We start from the raw sequence: 14,729 nt of genomic DNA, 5'->3' as shown, positions 1-14,729 counted from the left end.
TTGCACATGAAGTTTCCCCACTTCTTTCTGGACTACAGGAACGCACAATATTTACTATTTACTCAAGTTATTTACAAAATAACTTTTTAAATACCAGTGTACCATTTCAGCAGATTATGACATTATTAAATACTGTTTATAGAAGAGGCGAATGAGCAGGTGTTACTGTAAGTCATCACTACATAATTGTATCGAACTGCTGCCAGACAGAGCTGTTATAACATGACTATATGTTTCTCTCTGTCTCTGTCTCTCTGTCTCTCTCTCGTGGCTGCGGCAGAGTTTCGCCTGGTCCTCGTGCTCCGAGTGGTCGGTGGGGCAGCGCGTGCCCTTCGTGGTGGACGTGTGCCCCATGACCTTTGAGCAGCTGGACCTGCTGCTGCGGCAGGTGAGCGAGGGCATGGACGGCGGCTCGGACTGGCCCCCGCCGCAGGAGAAGGAGTGCATGGTGGTGGCCACCCTCAACCTGCTCCGCCTCCAGGTACGGACCGCCACTAAGGCCCGACACTTCGACTGTGAAGCGGCATCCATAAATCGACGAGGACGGCTTTGATGTCCCTTTGTGTTGTCCCTGCAAACGTGTAACTGGTTGTTCCCCTGTAGTCCCCTGGTTCACCTCCTCCAGGTTGTGTAACTGGTTGTTTCCCTGTAGTCCCCTGGTTCTGCACTGGTTCACCTCCAGGTTGTGTAACTGGTTGTTCCCCTGTAGTCCCCTGGTTCTCCCCTGGTTCACCTCCAGGTTGTGTAACTGGCTGTCCCCCTGCCTCCCCAGCTCCATGCTGCCATCAGTAACCAGGTGGACCCGGAGGAGCTGGGCCTGGGCCTGGGCAGCGTCCTGCTCAACAACCTCAAGCAGACGGTGGTGACGCTGGCCAGCAACGCCGGCGTGCTCAACACGGTCCAGACGGCGGCGCAGGCCGTGCTGCAGAGCGGCTGGTCGGTCCTGCTGCCCACGGCCGAGGAGAGAGCCAGGGCTCTGTCCTCCCTCCTGCCCAACGCAGGTGAGGCTTGCCCCGGGGGGTGGGATCCAGGACGTGGGGGCCGGTCGTGGTCGATGGTTTTAGTTTTTTCTGGTCCTTGGTAGAGTTTGTGTTGTGTGTGTGTGTGTGTGAGAGGGATGGTAGGGCTCTGTTATTGAGGGAAGTGGGTGTTAACTTTCCACTGTGTGTGTGTGTCTGTGCGTGTGTGTGTCTCCTTCAGCGTCCGGCAACGAGATGAGCGTCAGCCCCGGCCGTCGCTTCATGATCGACCTGCTGGTCAGCAGCCTGATGGCGGACGGAGGGCTGGAGTCTGCCCTGAACGCAGCCATCACCGCCGAAATCCAGGTCAGCCCGCGTTGTTTCACACATCAGCCCAGCCCAGCCCAACCATTTAGGGCTTCTTGGGGCTCACTGGGGAGAATGCGTACTACACGTAAACCTATAACAACAGAGGCCCGGGTTCAATTCCAGCCTTGCGTCTCTGTTTGGTACTCACGAGGCGTCTGCTCTCCCCTCCCCTTCCAGGACATCGAGGCTAAGAAGGAGGCTCAGAAGGAGAAGGAGATCGACGAGCAGGAGGCCAACGCCTCCAGCATGCAGCGCTGCCGCACGGCCCTGGACAAGGACCTCATCAACACGGGGATCTACGAGTCTGCAGGGAAGCAGAGCCTGCCCCTGGTGCAGCTGGTGCAGCAGTTGCTGAGGTACCTGCCCACGCTGCCTCTCGGGCCCTCTACCCCTCCTCTCTCTCCCTCCCTCCTCTCTCTCCTCCCCCTCCTTTCTCTATACCCCTCCTCTCTCCTCCCCCTTTCCCCCTTCCTCTCTCTCCCCCCCCCTCCTCTCTCTCTCACCTCTCCTCCTCTCTCTCTCTCTCTCCCCCCCTCCCTCTCTCTCCTCTCCCTCTCCTCTCTCTCTCTCTCTCTCTTCCTCCCCCTCCTCTCTCTCCCCCTCCTCTCTCTCTCTCTCTCTCTCTCTCTCTCTCTCTCTCTCTCTCTCTCCCTCCGTCTTTCTCCTTCTTTCCATCCTCTCTCGCGTTTACGTCCTCACAAACAGCCCTTGCTGAGCTGAGCTGACCCCCCCCCCCCCCCCTGTGGTCCACAGGAACATAGCCTCCCAGACCATCGGCCGGCTGAAGGACGCGGCCAGGAGGATCTCCAGCTGCCTGGACGCGGAGAGCGTCAGCAAGGAGCGCTCGGCTTCGCTGGACCTGCTGCTGCGCTTCCAGAGGCTGCTGGTCAGCAAGCTGTACCTGGGGGTCGGAGGGGACGGAGCACGTCAACGGCTACCAGTGAGTCCGCAAGGTCTGAGAGGAGGAACCTGGATACACGGGGGTGGAGAGACACCTAATGGGGGTTCAGATGGCTGCTAAGCTGCTTTATTATTCATGTTACCCACCCATTCTCCCTCCCCTCTCTCCCTCCCTCCCTCCTCCAGACCCAGAGCTCCTGGGAGTGGGCTCCCTGTTGAAGAAGTACATCTCCCTGCTGTGCACGCACATCGGGGACATTCTACCCGGTGGCCACCAGCATCGCCTTCGCTGGACACCGCCACTTTGCCGAAGTGTCTCGTGTCATCGAGGGAGACCTCACCGGTGAGTCTCTGACGGATGATAATGTCTCCCACCTGTCCTGCTGGTCAGTGATAATGTCTCCCACCTGTCCTGCTGGTCAGTGATAATGTCTCCCACCTGTCCTCGCTGGTCAGTGATAATGTCTCCCACCTGTCCTGCTGGTCAGTGATAATGTCTCCCCACCTGTCCTGCTGCTCAGTGCTGGTCAGTGCTAATGTCTCCCCACCTGTCCTGCTGCTCAGTGCTGGTCAGTGCTAATGTCTCCCACCTGTCCTTCTGGTCAGTGCTTACGCCTCCCACCTGTCCTGCTGGTCAGTGCTGGTCAGTGCTAACGCCTCCTCTCCCTGCAGGCGTGCTCCTCCCAGAGCTGGTGGTGTCCATCGTGCTGCTGCTCACCATAGACGCAGGCCTGATGCAGGAGACGGGCTCCATCCCCCTGCTGGCTGGCCTGCTGGAACACCTGGACCGCTTTAACCACCTGGCGCCCGGACACGAGAGGGACGACAACGAGGGACCTGGCCTGGCCGGGCATCATGGGTAAAGATCCCGGGGGGGAGGAGGGGAGGGGTGATGAATGACAGTACCACGATTCCGGGAAGGTTTGGGGGGGGGGGGGGGCGGGGGAATGAATGAAATGGGATTGTGTTGGCAAGTGTGAGGTTGGTTTGTGTGACCGTTGGTGCCTTTACAATATAATGTATGATTCAAAATGACCTTGGTTACATACCGTTTTAGCGGGCTGTGGTTTAGAATGAAATAGAGGTTCTGGGGTGGGGGGTGGGGGGGGTGTCAGACATGGGTGCATGGAGGCAGCAGAGAGGGGGAGGGGTCAGACATGGGTGCATGGAGGCAGCAGAGAGGGGGAGGGGTCAGACATGGGTGCATGGAGGCAGCAGAGAGGGGGGAGGGGTCAGACATGGGTGCATGGAGGCAGCAGAGAGGGGGAGGGGTCAGACATGGGTGCATGGAGGCAGCAGAGAGGGGGGAGGGGTCAGACATGGGTGCATGGAGGCAGCAGAGAGGGGGAGGGGTCAGACATGGGTGCATGGAGGCAGCAGAGAGGGGGAGGGGTCAGACATGGGTGCATGGAGGCAGCAGAGAGGGGGAGGGGTCAGACATGGGTGCATGGAGGCAGCAGAGAGGGGGAGGGGTCAGACATGGGTGCATGGAGGCAGCAGAGAGGGGGAGGGGTCAGACATGGGTGCATGGAGGCAGCAGAGAGGGGGAGGGGTCAGACATGGGTGCATGGAGGCAGCAGAGAGGGGGAGGGGTCAGACATGGGTGCATGGAGGCAGCAGAGAGGGGGAGGGGTCAGACATGGGTGCATGGAGGCAGCAGAGAGGGGGAGGGGTCAGACATGGGTGCATGGAGGCAGCAGAGAGGGGGAGGGGTCAGACATGGGTGCATGGAGGCAGCAGAGAGGGGGAGGGGTCAGACATGGGTGCATGGAGGCAGCAGAGAGGGGGAGGGGTCAGACATGGGTGCATGGAGGCAGCAGAGAGGGGGAGGGGTCAGACATGGGTGCATGGAGGCAGCAGAGAGGGGGAGGGGTCAGACATGGGCTGCATGGAGGCAGCAGAGAGGGGGAGGGGTCAGACATGGGTGCATGGAGGCAGCAGAGAGGGGGAGGGGTCAGGACATGGGTGCATGGAGGCAGCAGAGAGAGGGGGAGGGGTCAGACATGGGTGCATGGAGGCAGCAGGGGGCCTCAGGGGGGGGGGGGGTCAGACATGGGTGCATGGAGGCAGCAGGGGGCCTCAGGGGGGGCTGCATGTGAGCACGGAGAGCTCGGGGCACGCCTGTGTGGGTCTAGGATGACAGCAGCTTGTGCTCTGCTGCGGCAGGCTCGTTCTTCACAGGCCAGAGCTCCAGGAACAACGAGGAGGTGTCCCTGATCCGCAAGGCCGACCTGGAGAACCACAACAAGGACGGGGGCTTCTGGACCGTCATCGAGGGGCAAGGTGTACGACATCCGGGACTTCCAGGGCCCAGTCGCTCACCGGGAACAGCATCCTGGGTGAGTTAGGGGAGGGCCTCTGACATGCCCTAAACACAATATGGAAGGGGATTATAGAAAACAAATGAAGGTTTTTTTTTTTTTCCAACCTTCGGGTACCTTCACAGCATGTGTTTCAGTGTTCATTTAACTCGGGGGTGTTTATTGTAGTTGTAGAATGTTAACGTCACTCCTCTCTCATGAGACATATACAGTCTCACACACACGCGGCATCAAATCAACACTTTGAAGGTGCGCTGTGTTTGTCGCTTCAAAATATGAATTAAAAAAAAAAGTTCAGGTCTAACCTTATCCCTCCCCCCCCCCCCCCCCCCCCCCCCCCTCCTCCCAGCCCAGTTTGCAGGGGGAGACCCCTGTGATCGCTCTGGAAGCCGCTCTGCAGTTCGAGGACACCAGGGAGTCCATGCAGGCCTTCTGTGTGGGCCAGTACATGGAGGTATGTGTGTGTTTCTCCTGTGGCTAGCCCTACAGACGGGAAATGACGGCATATTCGGTTACACAGCAAACCGATTGGACAGCCTCGTTCATGCTGCATCCTGTGTGTGTGTGTTTGCAGCCTAACCAGGAAACGGTGACCACCCCAGACCTGAGCAGTCTGTCCTCACCGCTGATCGACACGGAGAGGAACCTGGGCCTGCTCCTGGGCCTGCACGCCTCCTACCTGGCCGTGAGCACGCCCCTGGCGCCCATGGAGATAGAATGTGCCAGTGAGTTCCGGGGGGGGGGGGGGAGAGATAAAAACCCACTTGATTCTGCAAAGAAAAAGAGAACGTTTCCGAGATTCTAAAGTTCCAAGATTCCAAGTCCCTCCTGTTGCCCAGGGAGCCAGCTCTGAAGCCCTCCTCCTCTCTCCCCTCCAGAATGGCTGAAGTCCTCCATCTTCTCCGGGGGCCTCCAGACCAGCCAGATCCACTACAACTACAATGAGGAGAAGGACGAGGACCACTGCAGCTCCCTGGGCTCCGGGCCGGCCCCGACAAGACCAAGCTGTCCTCCCGCAGGATCACCCTCAGCGACCACGCTCAGCCCTTCCTCCAGGCCATCGCCGACAACACCACCCAGGACCACACTGTCAAGGTAGGTACCCTCCCCCCCGTCAGGTTTACCATCAAGAACGGCTTCTTGCCGTCTCCGTTGTGAGTGGACAGCTGGCACTGTTTGAGTGGAGAGGGGACACGCACTCGCCCCTCCCCACCACCTATGCCAAACACCACAGCTACTCTCTCTCTCTCTCTCTCTCTCTGTCTCTCTCTCTCTCTCTCTCTCTCTCTCTCTCTCTCTCTCTCTGTCCCGGTCTGACTCTCTCTCTCTCTCTCTCTCTCTCTCTCTCTCTGTGTCTCTATGTCTCTGTCTCCACCCTTCCTCCTTGTGTGTGTGTTTCTCCCCAGGACTTCCTATGCCAAATTGAGCGCTGCTGCAAGCAGTTCCACCTCATCACGCCCATCACCTTCCCCCCAGAGCACCCGGTGGAGGAGGTGGGCAGGCTGCTGCTGTGCTGCCTGCTCAAGCACCAGGACCTGGGTAACCCTCATCATCAACACTTCTCCATAGACTACTGAAACAGCATCTTATGCTCATGCTTTCGGTCTGTTGTGTAGTTTTATGCTGTTCCGAGTTTAGTTCTAGTTTTAGAATGGAATAGAATTAGCTCCACGTCCATGGAGATTTCGTCTTCTCTACTTTCTTCTTCTCTGTTTATCATCATGAATGAATCGTCAGATGTGGAGTTACAGGCATGGAGTTGTTCTCTCAGCCGGAGCGTGTGATCATTCAGTCTGTTTTGGTCTCACGGGCCATTTGGCAGCTCTCTGAATGTGATGTCGCTCTCACAGGTCACATAGCCCTCTCACTGGTCAATCAATGTGCCTTGGGCATGGACCAATCCAAGCAGAGGTCCCTCCCCAGATCGGTGATTGACGTGTGTCGCATGGTGTACCAGGCCAAGTGCTCTTTAATCAAGGTCGGTTTCACCCCTCACAACTCACCCCAGTGACTAGACAGAAAACTTGAAAGTATATAGACAAAATGTGAACGTTCCTGTGAATGTGAATGATACAATGGGAACATAATGCAAATGAGACGAGTGCTAGTCAGATATTGAGCCAGTGACGTGCTTCCCCCGGGCTGGCTCCAGACCCACCAGGAGCAGGGTCGCTCCTACAAGGAGGTGTGTGCCCCCGTGATCGAGCGCCTGCGCTTCCTGTTCAACGAGCTGCGTCCGGCCGTCAGCAACGACCTGTCCATCGTGTCCAAGCTGAAGCTGCTGGGGGCCCAGCCGCGCTGGAAGAGGATCACCCAGAAGCTCATCAGGGGACCGCCGGAAAAAGAGAGGTATGGTGTGCCTGGGGGGAATTCGAACCTCTGCGATTGGAACTTGTTACTTAACACTTATCTCCCGGGGGGGATTTTCAGTGCCAAAGAAGTCGGAATCAGCTGACGTCGAGGAGCCCAAACTGGAGAACGCAGGGACCAATGAGGAGGAGCTGTGCGTCCCAATAAGCCCCACCCCCGCCGACAGGAAGTCGCCCACCAACAAGACGCCTCCCAAGGTCTTCCATCCCTCTCTCCTCCCCCCTCTCTCCTCCCCCCTCCGCCCCTCTCTCCTCTCGGTGCCTGGGTCTGACACCACCAACTGCCACGGGCGTTTCTATTATTAGCACTATGTAAACAGCCCCCCCCCCCTGAGTGTCAGACTGCCTGATCCCTCCTCTGACCCCAGAGCGACGGCTGGCCCCCCCACCTCACTCACTCTGTTGCACATGTCAGGTTGGTTTTCTGGTCAGCTGATGGGAAGGATACGCCAAGTCTCGTGGTGTAAGCCTGTTCCCAGTGTTGCCTCACTGGCACGCTGCCTGCTGAGAGCTGCTGTCGGGTCATTTGTTCTGACTGGCATCTTAATAACACGATTGGTCAATGTTGTAGATAGAGTGAAAGGTAATTGTGGTTTTAAAACTTCCTGTGTTTGTGTGTCTCTCTCCATGGGTGTGTGTGTGTGTGTGTGTGCGCGTGTGTGTGTGTGCTGTAGGAGGAGGATCGGTGGCAGCCCCTGCTGACCACCGTGGCCAGCGTGCAGAAGTACAAGTGGCTGAAGCACAGTGTCCAGGGCCTGTTCTCCACCTCCAGTCTCATGGGCACCATCGTGGAGTTTGCCCTGAAGGAGGAGCCCCTGGACGTGGAGAAGATGAGGAAGTGCCTCCTCAAACAGGTGAGGGAGGGGGAGAGAGGGAGGGGGGAAGAGAGAGGGAGGGGGGGAGAGAGAGGGGGGGGGGGGGGAGAGAGGGGGAGGGGAGAGAGTGGGAGGGATGGGGTGTGGTGGAGGAGAACAGAGAGGGAGAGAGAGGGGGAGAGAGGGAGAGGGAGGGGGGGGGAGATGGAGGGTGGTGGAGGGGAACAGAGAGGGGGAGAGAGGGGCAAAAGAGAGAAGTGGATGGATGGGAGAAAGAGAGATATAGCAGGAAAGGTGATTTGAGAGAAGGACTGTCGAAGGAGAGAGTTGAGCGAGACGAGAACAAACCAAGCCGGGTCCGTAGCGATACGGCGCCGACGTCCCGGGCCGTGAACCGGGCGTCACGCGCACATGACCGGAACGTTCCCGGACGCTCACCTGCTTCTCGCTTCCTCCGCAGCTGGAGCGCGCCGAGGTGAGGCTGGAGGGCATCGACACCATGCTGAAGCTGGCCTCCAAGAGCTTCCTCCTGCCCTCTGTCCAGTACAGCATGCTGTGTGGCTGGCAGAGGGTGGTGCCCGAGGGCACCAACATAGGGTACGTGGGCCCACACACACACCAGGCCAGGGTTAGCTTCGTGGTGAGAGCACTTGCGAGTGCAGATCAAGAGGTTGCAGGTTCAAATCTTCCCTGTACCTTATGCCATGCTTTGGATAAAAGCGTCTGTTAGACGGATGTATTTTTTTATTATTACATGCAAGATGTAAGGTTCAGTTTGTCTTGTTTTTAGTGTTTTCATGCTTGTTTAAGAGACTCTAGGTAAGATTTTCACATTGAGTTAAGCTCTAACCGTAGATAAAGAGCATAATTGAGCCTGCCTCTTGTGTGGGATTGTATTTGTTTGTAGTTGTGACGCTTCCCATCATGCATCTCTCCAGGGAGCCGCTGTCTGACTGCCTGAAGGATGTAGACCTCATCCCCCCCTTCAACCGCATGCTGCTGGAGGTGACCTTCGGCAAGCTGTACTCGTGGGCCATCCAGAACGTGCGCACCATCCTGCTGGATGCCACCGCCCGCTTCAAAGAGCTGGGTGAGAGCCTCGCGCAAGTTAGGCCTGGACACATGCGTTCCTCAGCCCTCCCCTAACCTCCTCACCCCCTCCCCTGACCTCGTCTCCCCTCCCTCCGTCCTCCAGGAGTTCAGCCGGTGCCCCTCCAGACCATCACCAACGAGAACCCGGCGGGGCCCAGCCTGGGCACCATCCCCCAGGCCCGCTTCCTGCTGGCCATGCTGCACATGCTGTCCCTGAAGCACGGGGCCAACAGCCTCAGCCTGCTGCTCAACTCTGGAACCCTGGCCCTCACCCAGAGCATCCTGCGGCTCATAGGTGACTCAGATAGTTACAGGGCTGGTTACACAGGTGGTTACAGGGCTGGTTACACAGATGGTTACAGGGCTGGTTACACAGGTGGTTACAGGGCTGGTTTCACAGATGGTTACAGGGCTGGTGCTGACCCGGCTGTGCTGTGTGCTTCCCAGGCCCCAGCACAGACAGCAGCGAGGAGGACCAGGGCCCCGGGGCCCACGGAGGCTCAGCCACGGTCCTGGAGGAGTCCAGGAAGGAGACGACCCCCGCGCCCCTGCCCGCCTCCGGCCCCGAGCTGGCCTCCATGATGAAGATAGGCACCCGGGTCATGAGAGGGCTGGACTGGAAATGGGGAGATCAGGTGACACAATCACAAATCATTTGTTATTTTTAGAAGCAGTGTCACAGAGGGCTTCACATATACCGAGCTGCACCTAAACCAACTTTTGCCATGTGCCAAATGCTCTAACCACTAAACTATGCCAACCCCCATCCTTATGCCATGTGTGTCTGTGTTCTTACCCCCTCCCTCCCTCGCTCCCCCGAGCAGGACGGCCCAGCGCCAGGTCTGGGCCGGGTGATAGGAGAGCTGGGGGAGGACGGCTGGATCCGGGTGCAGTGGGACACCAGCAGCACCAACTCGTACCGCATGGGCAAGGAGGGCAAGTACGACCTGAAGCTGGCCGAGCCCCCCGCCGCCTCCCAGCCCACCACCGAGGACTCAGACACCGAGGATGACACGGGTCAGCACGCTGACACTGACACACACTCACTGACACACACTGACACACAGACACACACTCATACACACACTGACACACACACCCTCACTATCCAGCTTCCTAACACCTACGTGTGTGTGTGTGTAGAAGGAGAGCCCGTGGAGAAGAGCAGCCACCCCACAGCCATGATGCTGACCAGCACGGTGAACCTGCTGAAGACCCTCTCCCTGTCAGCCGGCATCTACTCTGAGGTGATGCAGGCCGACGCCACGCGCACACTCTGCGGCCTGCTGAGGACGCTGGTGGAGAGCGGAGCCAGCGACAAGACAGGTGACCCCCCCCCCCGCCCCCCCCGCCCTCAGCACACTGGCACACTACACATCCACCATATATCATATATGCATTGTCCATATCAAAACAAGCCATCGTATGTGTGTGTGAAGGCTTCTTTTAGCCATTCTTTTCCGATTTGCTTACTTCCCTTCTATCTCCCTCACCCTGGATTCCCTCCCCCCCCCCCCTCCCCCCCAGGCTGCCCCACCCTCCGGCAGGTGTGGCGAGAGCAGCACAGGAGCTGGTGCACGCTGGGCTTCGTCCGCAGCGTGGCCCTCATGCCCCAGATGTGCAGCACGCTCAGCACCTCCGCCTGGATCGGCCTGCTCGTCAGGATCGTGGAGGGCCAGCAGGCCTTCAACGCCGTCTCCCTGCAGAGACAGGTGAGGGAGGAGGGAGGGGAGGGAGGGAGGGAGGGAGGGGAGGGGAGGGAGGGCAAAGAGTTCAGATGGAGAATGTGGAAACTAGACTCCCCCCCCCTCTTCCTCCTCCAGATCCTGGCCCTGCGTCTGCTGCAGGCCGTGCTGCCGTCCTGGGACAAGACGGAGCGCTGTCAGGACATGAAGTTTCTGGTGGAGAAGCTGTTCTGCTTCCTGGGCAGCCTGCTCAGCACCTGCTCCTCCGACCTGCCCCTGCTCAGAGGTACCTGCACAGCGCCCCCCGGGGGGCCCGCGCTGGCACTGCAGCTTTGAGTCGAGCGCAGTTCATTGACATAGAAGTTACAAAATACGATTGTCCGGCAATACCGCTGTTCAGAATTTGCCCATTCTTCTAGCGACGCCGTGACATTTAGTTGGCACATGAATTAGCATTTGTGCTGCCATCAATGTACTGAACATTAGCTAGTTCCTGAACCCCTGTCTTCCTCCTCCTCCTCCTCCTCTCCCCTCTCTCAGAGGGCTCTCTACGGCGCAGGAAGTCCCGCCCCCAGGCCTCCCTCACGGCCACTCACAGCAGCACGCTGGCTGAGGAGATCGTGGCGGCCCTGCGCTCGCTGCACTCCCTGGCCCAGTGGAACGGCCTCATCAACGACTACATCAACGCCCAGCTCAGCTGCATCGGCGACGTGATGGCCGGCCGCCACGCCGAAGCGGTAGGAGCCAATCACAGACCGGGGGGAGCTGGGGGGTTCTGATTCAGACCTGGTCAATGACCCTTGGTGTTCTCAAAGGCTTCAGGTCAGACTGGAGATGTAACAGGTTTGTGTGTCTCTCTCTCTGTCTCTCTCTCTCTCGCTGTGTCTCTCTCTCTCTCTCGCTGTGTCTCTCTCTCTCTCTCTCTCTCTCTCTCTCTCTCTGTGTCTCTCTCTCTGTTTCTCTCTCTCTGTCTCTCTCTCTCTCTGTCTCTCTCTCTCTCTGTCTCTGTCTCTCTCTCTCTCTGTCTCTGTCTCTCTCTCTCTCTCTCTCTCTCTCTGTCTCTGTCTCTCTCTCTCTCTGTCTCTCTCTCTCTCTGTCTCTGTCTCTCTCTCTGTCTCTCTCTCTGTGTCTCTCTCTCTCCAGTCTGTCCTGGAGGACTTCCTCCCCGACTCGGAGGGCCCCCGGGCGGGCAGCCTGATGGCGGTGCTGGCCGTGATCGGCGGCATCGACGGCCGCCTGCGCCTGGGCGGCCAGGTGGTGCACGAGGAGTACGGTGAGGGCATCGTGACACGCATCACGCCCAGGGGTCGCATCACCGTGCAGTTCCACGACATGAGGACCTGCCGCGTCTGCCTGCTCAGCCAGCTCAAACCGGTCAGCAAACACAAACACACACATTTACATTTAGTCACTTAGCAGACGCTCTTATCCAGAGCAGGGACAATCTCCCCGAGGCAAGTAGGGTGAAGTACCTTGCCCAAGGACACACAGAATTTGGCCCGGCCGGGAATCGAACCAACAACCTTTTGATTTTGATTCATAGCCCGGCTCCCTAACCACTCAGCCATCTGACCCCCAAACACACAACACCCACACACCCTGAGAGAAACTGACCCTGTTCTCCCTGTGTGTGTGTCTCAGCTGCCGGTGGCTCCGTTCAGCGTTCAGAACCTCCCCTTCACAGAGCCCATGCTGGCTGTGTGGGCCCAGCTGGTCAACCTGGCAGGCAGCAGGCTGGAGAAGCAGCGCATGAAGAAGTCCCTGAGCCGCGGGCTCACAGGTACACGCCTCACCTGGACTACACACACACACCTGGAGCACACACACCTCACCTGGAACACACACACCTCACCTGGAGCACACACACCTCACCTGGTGTACACACACACACACACACCTGGAGCACACACACACACCTGGAGCACATACACACACCTGGAGCACATACACACCTCACCTGGAGTACAGACACACCTGGAGTCTTCAGTAAGCTGGCCACTCACAGCTCAAGTGTCTGTCAACGCTTTATAAGCTGTGTTTGTGAGGATGAAAGTCCCTTATATCCGGTGTATAACGTGTGTGTGTGTGTGTGTCCAGCCGACCAGGTGGACGTGCAGCTCCTCCGCTGTCAGCAGCTGAGGCTGTACATCCTGAAGGCAGCGCGGGCTCTGCTGGCTCACCAGGACAAGCTGCGCCACATCCTGTCCCAGCCAGCCGTGCTCGACCTGGGGCCCAGCACCGGCGGTGAGGCCCTCGCCCCCTGGTGGTGGGGGGGTGGAAGTGTGGGACCGAGGGCTTGAGAGAGGGTGTCGATGGAGGGTTGGAGCGAGTAGACAATGAGAACTTAACCCCCTTCATCTCTCCCTTTCCGCGTGTGTGTGTGTGTGTGTACATGCAGAGGATCCAGTAGCTCTGTCTCCCGACGTGGGGGACCTGTCCCCCGAGGGGCCCCTGCCCCCGCTGCTCCTCCTCCAGCAGCTGCTGTCCGCTGCCACCCAGCCCTCCCCCATCAAGGCCCTGTTCCAGAGGCAGGAGCTGGAGGTGACGACGTCAACAGAACATCTACTTACCCAACCCAAACGTGTCCCCTTTTGGTGCACTTGCAAAATCGTTTCTTAAAAGTTGGGAGTGCATTTGCATGCCATTCGCGTGCGTTCATGTGCATCTCACTATGCCTGTGTGTGTGTGTGTGTGTGTGTGTGTGTGTGTGTGTGCAGGCCGCCGCCCTGGCGGTGTGCCAGTACCTGGCGGTGGAGTCCACCCACCCGTCGTCCCCGCTGTTCGAGGACAGCTGCTCCAGCGAGGCCACCACGCCCGTCACCGTGCAGCAGGCCCGCCCGCCCCGCCAGCGCAGGCCCAAGGCGGCCACGGCCGCGCCCCCCGCTGCCCCTGGTGCTGCAGCTCATGGAGATGGGCTTCCAGCGCAGGAACATCGAGCACGCCCTCAAGTCTCTGTCGGGGACGGCCACCGGCACCTCGGGCGTGCCAGGTACGGAGGGGCGGAGGAGCGCTTGACGTGTGTGCGGGCCCGTGGGTCTGGGTGTCAGACTGACCGGTGGTTGTTCCCTCCCCTGCAGGCGTGGAGGCGCTGGTGGGCTGGCTGCTGGACCACCCGGACGTGCCCCCCGTCGGAGCTGTCCGACGCCGACACGCTCTCCGAGGAGGAGTCGGACGAGGAGGTGCTGGAGGAGCAGGAGGAGGCCGAACCTGCCTTCCCTGTGGTGGGTCGCCTGCTGCTGCTCCTGCTCACACACACACACACACACACACACACACACACACACTGACAGAACCCTCAGGGTGAACACAGTATCATACACAGCTCACTGACACTGTGCTGATTCCTAACTAACTCAGACACACTGACAGATCCCTCAGGGTGAACACAGTATCATACACAGCTCACTGACACTGTGCTGATTCCTAACTAACTCACACACACTGACAGATCCCTCAGGGTGAACACAGTATCATACACAGCCCACTGACGCTGTGCTGATTCCTAATTCACTCTATCTGCCCCAAACCCCTCCCTCCCTCCCCGCCCCTCCGCAGCCTCCGGGAGCCGTGGTGACCGAGAGCCAGACCTTTAAGAAGCGCTCCGACTTCCAGAGCAACGACGACTACGCCGTCTACATGAGGGAGCACATCCAGGTGAGAGCCCCACACAGCCCCTCGCTAGGTCAGGACGTCGCCCGTGACTGGTGACCCTGACCTCTGACCCCCCCCCCCCCCCGGCCGCCCCAGGTGGGGATGATCGTGAAGTGCTGCCGGACGTATGAGGAGGTGTACGAGGGCGACGTGGGCAAGGTGATCAAGCTGGACCGCGACGGCCTGCACGACCTCAACGTGCAGTGTGACTGGCAGCTGAAGGGAGGGACCTACTGGGTCCGCTACATCCACACTGAGCTGCTGGGTACGGCCACACACACACCTCACACACACACACACACACACGTATTCACCGCACACACACACGCAATCAAATGTTTATCTCAACGCTTCTTCCTTTTTAGAACCGCTGTCCTCCACCTCTTCTCGTTACGGAAGTTTCGTGATTTTCAGTTTTTTAACGGCTCGAATCGTCTTGCTTCCCCCCCTGCCTGCTCCAGGCTTCTCCCCTCAGGGCTCCTCCTACCACATCAAGATCGGAGACAAGGTCCGCGTGAAGCTGTCCGTCACCACGCCCAAGTACAAGTGGGGCTCGGTGACTCATCGC

The 14,729-nt window shown here is 58.9% G+C and overlaps 1 protein-coding gene across 1 annotated transcript in view; it reads left to right on the top strand.

Moving 5' to 3' along the window:
• The window catches only part of herc2 (HECT and RLD domain containing E3 ubiquitin protein ligase 2), a 43,900-nt gene that overhangs the window by 10,303 nt on the left and 18,868 nt on the right, over positions 1 to 14,729 (top strand). The window contains 42 exon segments of the mRNA XM_047037234.1: positions 281 to 481; positions 773 to 1,001; positions 1,201 to 1,325; positions 1,506 to 1,684; positions 2,082 to 2,254; positions 2,415 to 2,491; positions 2,493 to 2,571; positions 2,901 to 3,061; positions 3,063 to 3,087; positions 4,395 to 4,504; positions 4,506 to 4,534; positions 4,536 to 4,571; positions 4,904 to 5,003; positions 5,124 to 5,274; positions 5,428 to 5,531; positions 5,534 to 5,644; positions 5,956 to 6,088; positions 6,400 to 6,527; positions 6,702 to 6,878; positions 6,880 to 6,898; positions 6,980 to 7,116; positions 7,593 to 7,772; positions 8,194 to 8,330; positions 8,672 to 8,823; positions 8,929 to 9,120; positions 9,273 to 9,460; positions 9,650 to 9,842; positions 9,969 to 10,151; positions 10,353 to 10,537; positions 10,649 to 10,796; positions 11,051 to 11,247; positions 11,654 to 11,884; positions 12,152 to 12,290; positions 12,608 to 12,754; positions 12,909 to 13,051; positions 13,228 to 13,380; positions 13,382 to 13,499; positions 13,588 to 13,631; positions 13,633 to 13,731; positions 14,066 to 14,164; positions 14,258 to 14,426; positions 14,623 to 14,723. Coding sequence (XP_046893190.1) covers positions 281 to 481; positions 773 to 1,001; positions 1,201 to 1,325; positions 1,506 to 1,684; positions 2,082 to 2,254; positions 2,415 to 2,491; positions 2,493 to 2,571; positions 2,901 to 3,061; positions 3,063 to 3,087; positions 4,395 to 4,504; positions 4,506 to 4,534; positions 4,536 to 4,571; positions 4,904 to 5,003; positions 5,124 to 5,274; positions 5,428 to 5,531; positions 5,534 to 5,644; positions 5,956 to 6,088; positions 6,400 to 6,527; positions 6,702 to 6,878; positions 6,880 to 6,898; positions 6,980 to 7,116; positions 7,593 to 7,772; positions 8,194 to 8,330; positions 8,672 to 8,823; positions 8,929 to 9,120; positions 9,273 to 9,460; positions 9,650 to 9,842; positions 9,969 to 10,151; positions 10,353 to 10,537; positions 10,649 to 10,796; positions 11,051 to 11,247; positions 11,654 to 11,884; positions 12,152 to 12,290; positions 12,608 to 12,754; positions 12,909 to 13,051; positions 13,228 to 13,380; positions 13,382 to 13,499; positions 13,588 to 13,631; positions 13,633 to 13,731; positions 14,066 to 14,164; positions 14,258 to 14,426; positions 14,623 to 14,723 — 5,682 coding nt within the window.

Source organism: Hypomesus transpacificus, chromosome 16, assembly GCF_021917145.1.
Source record: "Hypomesus transpacificus isolate Combined female chromosome 16, fHypTra1, whole genome shotgun sequence".
NCBI classification, from domain to species: Eukaryota; Metazoa; Chordata; class Actinopteri; order Osmeriformes; family Osmeridae; genus Hypomesus; species Hypomesus transpacificus.
Note: the sequence above shows the minus strand (reverse complement) of the source record. Positions and strands in the feature narration are given on the sequence as shown.